This window comes from Copadichromis virginalis, linkage group LG4 (assembly GCF_057382275.1).
Source record: "Copadichromis virginalis isolate Kocher_CV1m ecotype Utaka linkage group LG4, C_Virginalis_male_GT1.1, whole genome shotgun sequence".
Classification (NCBI taxonomy): Eukaryota; Metazoa; Chordata; class Actinopteri; order Cichliformes; family Cichlidae; genus Copadichromis; species Copadichromis virginalis.
The window spans coordinates 25096882-25109742 of NC_140621.1; the positions used below are offsets into that span (position 1 = coordinate 25096882).

A 12861-nucleotide genomic window follows, 5' to 3' on the forward strand; every position below is an offset into this window, starting at 1 on the left:
GTCTTTGTTTACTACAAAGTAAAAGCTGCTTAGGAGTGAAAATTGACTTAACTGTTTGTAAAGAGGAAAAGAAATTTCCTTGCATAGGAGTTTTCGTTAAGTATTTACCATACGTCTCCGAGGCATTACCCACTTAGTCTCTGGAACTCCGCTGGCCTCTTATCCAGCTGTAGTCCAATTCTTAATAGAATTAAAAAGGATTAATGGGCTCTTTAGTGTGCTTGAGTTCAGGCCTGCTCCCCCCAGCCTCACTGCTATGCGCATTTTTAAATCTCCTATAGTAATGACAGTGAGTGAATGCACAAGCTGTAGCCATTAGGCACATCGTGTCCTGATGTGAGTTTATGAAAAACATTACTTTGCCTGTTCCCACTTAGATAAATTGTCTTGCTTCTCCTCTCTTCTCCCTCTCTCTCTGTGCTCCTCAGGGATTAAGATGTGCCCAGCCACGTTGACTCACTGAGTGAGCTAAGAAATCAACACTTAAACTGATCCACAAAGTACTAATGAGGACCTACAGGTGGACAGCTGGGTGCAATCACTCCCAAATGGGAAAACCTATGTTAGTGTGCATTCCCTTTGATGCATGAAAGCAAAATGCATACCTTATTTATCAGTCAGGCACATATGTACACATAGATAAGGCATGGAATATCTGACGAGATCAGCGTAATCGTGGCGGCTGATGAAGATAGCACCCCTTGTCACATCCTGGCACTGTTATGCACCTAACTATACAGCACTGGAGCTCAGATTCACTATTTTTTGAAGCTTATATGAACTGGTAACCACACATGGAGACTTTTATAAAGGGCTCTATTAAAAGAGAGTCAAAAAACAAGCTCCTGCCTACTGAGACCCTTTTTTCCTGTTAGCTTTGCTAAATAATAAATGAACACGGGATTCCTCATACGTATATTTGTTCAAAAGCAGCAATGTGGTCTCTGCATTATTATACGCATAGCTTATAACTTGCCCTTAAGCCACTATTTACCATTTTAAAGGTCATATTATTGTCTTCGCAAAAGCAAGGAAGAGTTAAAAGAGCACAACACATCGGAAAGGCCACCCATCGTAATGTGTGTTGATTTCATTTTAGTGTTAAGCTTAGGATGCCCTTGGTTACCTGGAGCTTCTCTTTTCTGAGGTGGAGGAGTCTTCAGCCAGGGATCTACTTGTTTCTCATTATCTGTGTCATCTATAAAACAAACCTAAAGTACATGCCCATTCTAGATGGATAAATCTGACATGTAAAAATCTAGCTCACAGTCATAACAAGCCGGGTGGACTTTGACAAAACATTCTCCAATAAAACAAACTTATCTAACAGGGTCGAGACAAGACCTGTTGTCAATAGAGATAGCCAACCGTTTTGTTTTGCAGCCTGAAGAATGAGGGATGCTAAGTGAGTGTGTGTGCGTGTGGATGAGTGTTTGGTTCCTGAAGACAGACTGGAATGTAAAAACAACATCTCTCGTCTAAAAACAATAGTCGAGACTTGTGAGGTGTCAGTGACGACGACCGCAGCAGAGAGGTGGGAAGGTGGGAGGAGGATCCTGGGTTTCAAGGTCAACACGCTCAGCCTCCTGCAGCACGCACATTCGCGAGTGGCGGTAATATGATGGTGACATAACACTCAGTCTTTGCTGGTACGCGCAGTGGAATCATGCAACAGCTCATTTATCAGTTAAGTAACACTGGATGCATGTTATACCTCACCACTACAGGTCTAGGGAGCTGGTCTCACATGAGATATCACTTGGTGTGAAGAAAACACGCTGGGGGAATATACATCACGTCATTGCCTTCATTTATGCAATAATATCTCTGTATGAGTTCGGTTTGTTTACACATACACACATTGGCTTGTTTTTAAAAGCTCATTTAGGCCATGACTCACTCCTTGCCTTACACATGCTATCATAATCCACCATAGACTCCTTACACCTTCTATTTTACTTAATGTGGCTTCTGTGAAGAACATTGTTAAACTATCTCATACGAGAGGATTACTATGTGTCAGTGCAGGATTAAACAGTAAAGAGAAAGAATTACACTATTTGTGAAGCAGTGTAGTGTGGACAGTACGAGTGAAAATTAAAAACCTGAGGTGCTGAGGTCACGCAGCTCTGCAGTACCTCAGGGAGCAAATGAAAGGCACTCGCTGGTGCTCAGGAAACTGCTAAGTACAGTGTAGGCCTCTCTGTCTTCGCGCCCCAGTGTGTATGTGTGTATCCTTTCATCTATTTTATGTGCATGTAAGTATGATGATAGCTTAGTGCCACTAGTTTAATGAGCAAGCACACAGGCAATATTCTTCTAATTCCTAGTTATGACTGAGGTGAGCTTGTGAGTAACTTGTGTGTGTAATACTGATCCACTAGCATCACTTGCCAAGGAAAGCTTGTGTATAATTGGCAGATTGAGGACACTCATTAGAGTACAGTAAGAAGCTGATATTATATTCAGCAACAGCAGTGACTCATTATCATATCTGTCGCATGGTCTTATCTTCTTTTGTAATTTGTGTCTCAAGCATCTCTTGAAATGAAAGCTTTTTCCTCTCCTCCCTCCCCAACACTACTGGACAACAGATGGACTGCACGCACTTTTACGATGGATTGTTTACAGTTATTTCATATAATTGTCGAACAGTGTCAGTCTGACAGTTGCAACTCTGCTCTTTGCCTCTGTCCTATAATTATGTTTCTCCTTCCCCTTGGTTTGGTGGCAGATGATGACAGCGGTGGAAAAGCCAGGAGAAAAAACTTCCTGCTGGAAAATGAGGACTGATGGCAGTGACAGGCAGCTGATCCCAGGCCAGGAATCACAGAGGCATCTACCTGTCTAGACATTGAACAACTGGCTAGAAGTGGCACGTTGAAAAATGTTAAAAATGTAATGTGGTTACATTTAACTTGTTGAAGGTGTGAATCACCTGCTTTCATGGATTTCACTGAACTGAGTGCTATTCAAACACCATAAAACTTAAGAGTGAAAACTGGCTTTTTTTCCCCACCATAAATATTTGACATGTAAAGGAGAAAATTCAAAGGTGAACTAATAACACAAATGGCAGCACCACTCAATCTGAATATCCCGGTAAGGTACCAGAGCCCTGGAAGTAAGGCATCTAAATGACACGTATCCATTGTTAATGTTAATGTGGGCTTTTTAAGCTGCTACGTGTCAAAGTAGCTGCTGTGAAAATGGCCAAGTGGCACACTGGTTTTAATGAGAAACTTTAAATGGTTTAAAATGTGCCTTCTATGTAGTGTTCTGCTGTACTACTCTCCATTCTCTCTCCAGTTTTTCAGGTGAGTGCCTCGCTGATCCGCCGCACAGCCAAACACAAGGCTTTGCTTATTTAACAATAAGGATCAGCCAAGTGTGAACAGCTACACAAGAGCTGGCCTAACCAAACATGACACTGATAGACATACGGACTTAACTGACATTTTAAAGCAAACCAGCAGCCCCCTGTTTACAAATCCCCGACCCCAGATACTCCATTCACAGTGTGTCCAAGAAAGGCTGGATACTGTTGTGAATCACAGGGAACAGTACAGAGAGCAGCTTCTAAACAAAATTAACCGAATGGGTAATTTGATGTGAATTTCTTGCATACTTTCTCAGGAGTCCATTTAATGTGCAGTGCATGCCAGTGCTTGTAAATGTGCTTGTGCGTGTGTGTCTCAGAACAAATGGTAGTGTTTGTGAAATGTGTTGTACTATGTGCATGTACGGATGCTGTGTGTGTGTGTGTGTGTGTGTGTGTGTGTGTGTGAGAGAGAGAGAGGCTACAGAAACAACAGAGGGCAGGATATAAAAATCCTGATTGTTTCTGAGGGATTATCCTTCACAATGCACAGCTTTATCAGAAAGCCTCGATTGCTGTAACAAGACACGCTTGCCCTGGGTTTGCCCAGCCAAATACTAAGAATCCTGAGTTACCCCAGCAGCGAATCACAAGGGGGGGAAATGAAGAGCGCAGAAAAAAGAAACACAGGGGAGAAGGAGAGCAAAGAGTCGACACTAGATCGAGTGAGTGGATTGAGAGGGAAAGCGGAGAAGAATACACAGAATAAGGATGGGAGAGAAGTACACAGAGAAAAGCAGGAGTTGAACAACTTCAACTGGAGGCCATGCCTCAAACAGGGGTTTGTTTTCTGACAGCGATCCCTCTCAGGAGATTTGGCTGGAAAACATATTGCAGTTATAGAGCCTGTCCAAGTTGCGCAACATGTGCTTCAGCACCATGTGAACAAAAGCTGCTGTGCATCATAGCATGCTGTGCTGCGACTGTTTTGCGTGGCATAGCCTAACGCAGGTCCACTAAGCTTTTGTATTAGAATACTGATAGGCCCTCAGGCTGAGATTTAAATGTAAGCAAACATCTGCCAGATATATGAGGTTTGGCAGTGTGGAGGAGAGGTGCTTTTTATTGGATCATTTTATTTGCTTCCTTTTATAAGACTTTCTCAGTAGGATCAGGTTGCTGTGCCTGATCTTACCAAACTCTGCAAAGGGGAGCTGTGGTTTTGGCTGACTGTGGAAGGGGCTTTAATATGCGCACATTGTAGAAAGTGGGTTTGGGTGTGCAGAACGTTGTGTGAGGCCGTGTGATTAAGCGTAGTCATATATTCCAGTGACAGCTTCATTCCTTTCACATGTGAAGAATATTTGTTTAGATTTGCAAATTTACTTTAGATAATTGTTCATTTGTTGGTTTTTGAAGTGCCATTATGTAACCTCGTTGCATGCTTGTGTATTACAGAGCACAGTGATACATAACTACACTGTAAATAACGAGATGGATGTCATATTTGTGCACATATTTCTCTGTAGGGGAGTATGTGTTGATGTTGAGGTGTTTGGTGTGCTGGCAGTGTGCAGATTTCCTTCTGTGATATCAAACCTGTCCCAGTGGGGGTTTCAGGCTTCACACTGAGCCAAATGGACAGACTAAAGTTTTGCAGCAATCCCAGCGCAACATGCTAGTTCTCCAAACTTTGCTCTCCTTTGGTCTTGCACTGAGAATAAGAGATGATACTTTTTGCCATTTTATGTGAATACACCCCTGCTGACTCTTTGCTTTCCCTTTTAAACCCAGGAAAATGGAAAATGCCATGTAGATGTCTGTGATCTTAAACTATGATTGGCTAATATAACTAGTAAGATTGCGAACATGATACTGTTGTCTTAAAAGCAGTTACTCTTAGTCTATATAGTATATACTGTTTCGGTTTACCGTGGGGGTATTTTAAAACCGTTGTGGAACTATGCAAACACAAGTGGGGTACTGAGCAGCCAGCGCTATTGTTTCAGACCTACTCAGGATTCTTGGGATGTCGCTTTGCCTCAGCTTTGACTCCACAATTCACACCACACACCCCATAGTGTGCTCAGATTTTGTTTTAACCCGAGGTCTAGAATAATAAACTGCATTTTAATTAGGCTGATTTGCACCTTTTCTTTTGCTCTTGAAAACAGTCTGCTAAAAAGAGGTAAAACAGAACAGAAGAGATGGTATTTAGTTTATGCAGCAAGATGAAAGCTGTTTATCTCTCATCACGGCTTTTATGAACGGAGCAAGAAGGGAAAAGTTCAGACGGGCAGTCAGATGACTCAAGCAGCAGTACTGTAATCACTGATTCACACTAAAAATCCCATTTTAACTGTCTGGAATCTATTCAGTGAGATGTCAGACCTAGATGCATGACGTTTGTAAGAGCAAACCCGTGTCATATGGCCATGTTTGTAGCTTTGTGTGCGTTTGCAGGCTGTCCTGCGTCATCTCTGCTCTGCTGTGTTTATGCAGAGGCTCCATGGATATAGAGGGACAGCAGAATATCCAACCCCTCCCACTGTCACTTGATATTTACGGGAAATGGATCAGATGATTGGACAAGTTCGCTTCTACACATTTCCCCCCAAAGGGAGCTGAGCCAAGTTCATTTACTCTTTCATTCATGCCCGCTATGATGCTGTCATCTTTATTCATTAAGGATGTAGTCAAGAGGTGATGAAGAGTGATGCAGAGTTAAGCTAGTTAGTTACGCCAAACTGGCTAATAAGCAAATTTCTTCATCTTCACTGTCCCTTTAGATTTTTCCACACTGAAGCCAATGTCATAATTATGTTTAAGGTGAAAACTCCACAGTGCTTTTGAAATTTGCTAGAATATGCTGGCGAATTATTGCCGTGTAATAAACGGAGCAGGGTGAAAGAGAGGTTAGGAGATGGTAGAAGATGACAGATCTGGAGGGAGAGAAAGAGAGAGGGGCCCGTATCGAGTGACACAGAATACAGTCTGTATTTTCTCGGTGGACCAGAGAAGATGCAGTGCAAATGAAGCATGCTGCACCATGGCGGCCTCTGCTTTATCTTTGCACCGTGTCTCTGTGTGTTTGCATGAAAGTGAAATGACAGGGGCCTTTTTGAGGCCTCTGTTGTCTCATGGTTCCAATATGTTGGGAGGACTCCATCCACTAACAATTTCCAAAGATTACACTAGGATAACTTTAGCCACGAATTTTTCAAATGTATCCGTTTGTATGGTAAAAGCATCCTGCTAAAATACAGAACTCATACTGACTTACAACATGTAAGCAATTATGTTTGATGTCTTATGTTTTTCAGCTTTGTTTATAATGAAAGTAACCCTCTGTGGTGATTTCATGTCACTTCACGACAGGCTGTTCAGTGTGTCTGACCCACATGGCTAGGGCCTCCCCTTGTGTTTAGTGTGCAAAACTACAAATGAGAAGGGCACTCAGAGAGTGCATCTTCCACTGAGACTATATATTTCACAGTTTCAAAGAAAGTGATCTGCAACATAAATTACAAGGTTCTTTTTTTAACCACACACAACCTTTTCACCAAGTAATGCAATTTGCCTTGCTGGTCTGTTTTTGTTTTGTTTAGATTTTTGTTTTTCAGCCCAGGGTCTCAGGTCACTTCTGGGCTGGAATAAGTTCCAATATGGTCCCAAAGAGATCAAATTTCAAGCTGGGATATTATGTCCTTCTATTTACTGAATGCTACCACTTTCACCAATGAATAATGACTCAGATACTACAGATACTTTAGGTTAGTAAGAGCTAAAAAGTTTCAAAAATAACCATACGTACATAAAAAAAACGCTTTAACACCTTTAGCTGAACTATAAGTTGTTTGACTTTACACTCAGACACAGAAGAAGACCCTTAGACCCCTCAATCACTGCATATATTTAGAAACACAAATCCCCCTCTGTTTTTTTTGGGAAATCTCAATACCATGACCATGAGCACTTTCTTATTTTGGGGTCACTGTTGCTTTCATGTTCCACATCTTGTCTAGTTCTCTCTCAGCCCTTGGTATTTCCCTAGCTCCTTTTGTTCCTCCTTTTTGATGTTGCTATCTCTGGTCTGGCTACATATATCATTACGGCCTGTAGAGGTTGTTCCTATGCTGCCATGATTGGCGTGTCTGTGCTGTCTTTCAGTTCAGCTTTCTCGTGCCATTCGTGGGATTTCTCGAATGGTGATGCAATACAGGGGCCTGTCCACCCATGATGGTTCCACTTCCTGTTCCTTATTTTTCAGGTTTCTGCTGTTTGAGGTATTCACTAAACGCATGATCAGTTGTGGCCATCTTCCTGTAACACTCACAGATCTTTGTTGTTTCATCCTGGATTATGGTTCTGACACTCACTAGTCCTCGGCGACCTTACTTCCGCTTTGCATGCTGTCTCAGAGAAGGAGCTTCCTTGTCTTGAAGTCAGTGGGGACAGAGTCTTGGTAAATCTCGCACTTGATGGCAACTTGTGCTGTGGTTTAAAGTTGGCCTACAGTCTTGTTCGAAGTGTAAAAGTGGACGACCGGTCGATTAGAACTTCCTTTTTTTACACAAAGCGATCGAGAAGATTTTTTGAAGGTACGTGTCTAATATACAAAAAGCCCCGTCTGGCCTTTATAAATTTTTGTGTGTATTTTAAGGCGATTAACTCTAAAAATAGTTGTCCTTGGTTAAATTTTCGATTTTGAGCTTTCAAATTTCCTTGTACGAACTTCCTGCTTTAGGTTCGGTTGTCTTCGAAAAATGCTTACTAGAAGCTGCCTGATTTTCCCAATTCTATTCTTCACCGGGAAATCATTAGGTAAGTGATGCAGCATTGTAAATACGTATTTCTTTATAACCAATATCTTATTTTCACTCTTTTTTTCTTCTCGCAACATCTGCATCATCGTTTCCTGGTTCTTTACTTAATGTTTCCGTTTGCTTTTCATTTTCTTCTTGCTTAACTTTAAAATACAATTAACTTTACGGTTCCCTAATTACTGTCTCGCAGCATGTCATCAGATAAATGCTTCTTGTGCCGACATTAAAACCCTCGGTGGATTCACGTTCAAACATGGATCACTTCCCGAGGGAAGTAAGATTTATGTCTACGACAACGGGGTAGGTTGGCCTCTTTCAGACTTTAAGTGAAAGCACTTTAGGCTTCTCCCTTTTACACCACAACAGGTAGATCTATTTGATTTGCCGAGCCCCCAAGCTTGCGAAGTGAATGTGTAAACCACTACTTTACGTACAAAGGCAGCGAAACTTTCATCAGAGGGGGCAAAAGTACAGATATTATTTGGTTTTGTAGAAATACACAGATCTGTGTTAAATATGTAATATAAGTGTCAAATGTACTCATAGTAAGAAAATAAACGCAGGTCTTTGAATAATAAATAAATACATAAATAAATAAATATTAGTACATGTGAATGCAAACTTTTTTTCTTTTTATTTTGCCTCCATACATAAACAGAACAGTGACTATAGTCGGGGATTACAGTGGGATTCGGGAGATGGGGGAACCCTAAAATCGCTTGTAGTGGCGCAGTGAGGAGAAAAGAATCACAACATTTCTAATTTAAGGTCCAGTAGATTTATAAATGATGCAAAAATTGCATATATGTCTTCCCCAAATCCCTGTGTGATAGCTACACCAATATGATTGTCTTTTTCCCATCAGACTGGTTTAATGATTGTGGGTGTGCAGTGCTGGGGAACAAAAATTTCCCTCAAATGTGTTACGTGTAAAGTAACAAGCCTGTTTTGAAAATGTTTGGAGTGGACAGTACAGATGTTTGTGTTAAAATGTAATGAGTAAAAGTAAAAAGGGGTCAGAAAAATGAATACACAAAGTATACTTGAAAATTGTAACAGTATAATATAAGTAATAAGTATTTTGTACTTTGTTACTTTGTTACAAAGTATTTGTACTTTGTTACTTTCCACCTTTGACGTTTATTTCTTTTTCTTTTCCCAACAGACAAGTATTGGCCATGCTGAACTGCGGAATCCACCCTCCATTAGGTTGTCATCTGAAGTTGTACACATGGACAACAACTCAGTGACGACAGTGAAGTGCAGAGACATCACAATTCAAAGCATAGTTCTTGATGGATTGAGGAAGGTACTTGTATGAATTAAATCAGAGAAAGTCCTGTTTAGGGGTAAATCTAAAATGTTAACTCGTTCCTCTGTTTCTTTTTAGGGAAAGCCTTTTGTCAAAGAACACTGCACCTATTTCAAAATTATCGGTAAGGCAACCTATTTTTATACTAGAATACATTAATAAATGTTTTCAAATTTAAAAAAAAATATGCCTCATGTTTACATAATATACTGCACAAATCAATCATCTCCTTTTCTTAAGCTGATGTCACAGCTCCAATTAAGACCGATCCCAACGAGTCACAGGCGTTGCCGACCCTCATCTGTGAGTGGATCCCGTGTGCTCATTTTATTGCTTTATTGCATAGCTGTTGTTAGTACTATAAATGGATGTGAATGAATTATAACTCAAGTGTTTTGTGTTAATACAGATTACATTTTGCCAGCCATTCTAGGGATAATCATAATCATAATTGGGATTGGTCTTCTTCTCCACAACTGGAAAGCACATCTGGAGTGAGTTCTATGGCCTTGGCCTGAAAAAATCAAATTATTATTGCCATGTTACAGATTAACTTATATAATGTTTTGCAAAGATTAATAACTTTTTTATGCTTCTTTTTGTTCAGGCAGCAGCACAGTGAAGCCAGTGTTTCTGGGTTTATAATGTACCTACTGACTTGCCTCCAAAAGACAGGAGAGGGACAAGAAACTAGGTCTGTCTTACTTTTAACATACTGCATGTTTCAGCTTACCTGCTTACCAGAAAGTATGTGAATGTATTTGTGTTACAGGTAGTTAAATCCCCTTCAGTGCCTCCAACTTAACATATAAAAATGAATGAATATTAAAAGTTAAAAAGGGCCACATCATTGACAATAATCATTGTACTTTGTTTAACACTTAATGTTAAATAAACTCATTTAAACTGGATGCCCGTTGATGTCACCGGTGTTAATTTAGAAAATGCTTCTTTTAAGACCCGATGAAGGAAGTGACGTTTTACCACAGCTTGGTGACAATGAATTTCTATCAGGCTCTAATTATTGCTTCTGTTTTGTATTTTTATTGTTCTTTGATACTTTGTTATTTATTCTTTGCCATTCTTCTCTTCTGCAGAGCTCCCCCTGGACAGCGTATAGATAATGAGCAAGGCACTGCACTTGAATGTGTAGTTGTTCAAAGGTTAGCCTGACACTTTAGCATTAAAACTTTATCCACTATAACCTTCTTTTTAATCTTTCAGTCCAGACACTGTCTGTGTCTGTGCTTTCTTATAACAATGTGAAGTCTAGACTCTAATGTGCTAAAAGCTACCTTTGTCTGCATAGCACTGAGGCTGATGTCAATACTCCTCAATCCCCCAGCGTGGACCGCAACTTGAGCACAGAGAGAATTCAGCTAACTAAAAAGTGAGAATGAGAATTGGGTTTTGGTTTTTTTTGTTATTGTGCCTAGAGCCTATTTTGTTCTTGAGGTTTATGTCAAGTAAATGCTGTTTTTTCTTGTGGCATCCTTATCTATTATTTGTTTTGCAGTGGAGACATCAGTACCCACAATGTTAGCAGAATCTCTCATCACCGCTCTATGAACAGGTACACTTTTGTCTCTGGTTGGGTGCAAGTTTCTATCATATTTTTATGTTTCCCTTCAGTGTGTACTATTACATAACCCCTATCTCCTTCAGGAACTTCAAGAAAGAACCAGGAGGGGTGAATAGCGACAAAGGACAAAACATTAGGTAAGTCTGTGATGATTTAAATCAAAGCAGAACACATTTTTGTTTCTTGTTTTAGATCTTAAGAGATTGTAATAGCTTCGGTTCAGGCTGTTTGCATGTTATGATGATCAAAGGTGTTAGTAACATACAAAAATAATAACCAGCATACATTTAAGCTGCATGCCATCATGCGTTTATAAAACGATGTAACCAATGGCAATAAAGATGAAAAAACAGACAGTTTTGCAACATTTATGCGTACACATGCACCACTTTATAGAGAATTGAGTAGCTTACCCTGAGGGTTTATCACGCCCATTTGATAATGGCTGTGAATGCTTCTTCATCTTCAGCGAACTGGACACTGGAGGTGCTGCTGGTAATCGTGCAGAACATGATGAGACTGAAGGACAACCACTGCTAACCAGTAAACGGTGAGACTTGCTTGCTTGCGCTGCCACTGAGCTCTCACATAGTAACTATGACTGAGAAGAAATCTGTGTGATTTTCCAATTTCCAGTCTCCTTCATACCTTGTTTAATTTGGCCTATTGCTGCTATATGTTCCACTGTCGGGACTAACTTTACTAACAGGTCTCTGCCTACACATCCCAAATGTCAAAAGGCCAGACTGAACATCAGAGCTTGTCTGACACCCACTCAGAAAGTGAGCTGTGCTGTAACTGGGAAGAGGTTCACGTCTTTATTCCTTCTCTTTCTGTCTCCAACACTTCCAGTTTTGACATGACAGGTGAAGCCGGACCATTGGCGAACAAGGCTGGCTTTGACCGAGACGGAGTCAGCAGGTGCTCAGCTGTACCGGTGAGGAGGAAGATTCCTTTGTACTTTTTTTTTATTATATCCTCTCTTTGTTTTGTTGTTCTTAAGAGATGTTTTCTTTCTTTTCTTTTTTTGTTGCAGAACACTGACGTGGAGTCACAAGAAATACAAGAAGTAGGAACAGGAAGTAACCAATAGCAACAACAACAATATAATAATAATGATGATAAGAATAGTAATAATAATAATAATAATAATAATAATAATAATGCATATATTATTTTAATAATAATTATTATAAGACATTGTCACACTATATGTATGTTTGCTTGCATTACCTTTGGGATCAAGTCCAGCATTTTGTTTAAATGATTACTGTCAACCTACAATATTTTTTGCAAAGTACAAACTTGCAATATATTTTTAGCTGAATATTAGTTAAAAATAACTAATATAAATAAATTAAAAATTATATATATATGATCTCACTGTGTTATGTGATTACATCACATCTAAAAGTATTTAATGTGCATATCTTTTTTCATTTGCATAAACAAATTTAGGCAATAATTCAACACAGCCGATCAGATAATATTCATTAGGGTCGTTCTTTTCTGACGAGCAATAATTATTTGCCAGATAATTGCAGTAACTGGCACAAACTGGTAAAAGTAAAGTAACAATTACATTATGGCTTGATGAATAAAATAGAAGGCAGTAGATTAATTTAAAATACTGCACAGTGGGAGATTTCTTACTTGTTATTTTAACAGCTTGACTTGACCAAAGGATGGGTGGACCAAGATGCTAGAAAACATACCACATATACAACAGTGGCACAACACTATGTTAACATTATCTATATAATAAATAAGTAAAAACATGATATATAATGGTATAATACAAGTATACTGTTAAAGTGCATAT

General features: G+C 39.7%; 1 protein-coding gene across 1 annotated transcript; it reads left to right on the top strand.

The window, feature by feature from the left end:
* The first annotated feature begins 7387 nt into the window (after positions 1-7387).
* Positions 7388-12409, top strand: LOC146711564 (uncharacterized). Its single transcript, XM_085454450.1, has 15 exons — positions 7388-7920; positions 8067-8143; positions 8336-8445; positions 9311-9454; positions 9536-9581; positions 9698-9760; positions 9867-9951; positions 10065-10151; positions 10555-10620; positions 10767-10847; positions 10974-11030; positions 11123-11176; positions 11509-11589; positions 11892-11976; positions 12076-12409. Exons 2-15 carry the CDS (start codon positions 8086-8088, stop codon positions 12130-12132), a joined length of 1074 nt encoding a protein of 357 aa, XP_085310576.1. The 5' UTR covers positions 7388-7920; positions 8067-8085; the 3' UTR covers positions 12133-12409.
* The last annotated feature ends 452 nt before the right edge of the window (positions 12410-12861 follow it).

Coding starts and splice junctions, on each gene's coding strand:
- LOC146711564 (XM_085454450.1), top strand. CDS start 8,086: ATGCTTACTAGAAGCTGCCTGATTTTCCCAATTCTATTCTTCACCGGG. Junction 9,455..9,535: donor TTCTTGATGGATTGAGGAAG/GTACTTGTATGA, acceptor GTTTCTTTTTAG/GGAAAGCCTTTTGTCAAAGA. Junction 10,621..10,766: donor GAATGTGTAGTTGTTCAAAG/GTTAGCCTGACA, acceptor TTGTCTGCATAG/CACTGAGGCTGATGTCAATA.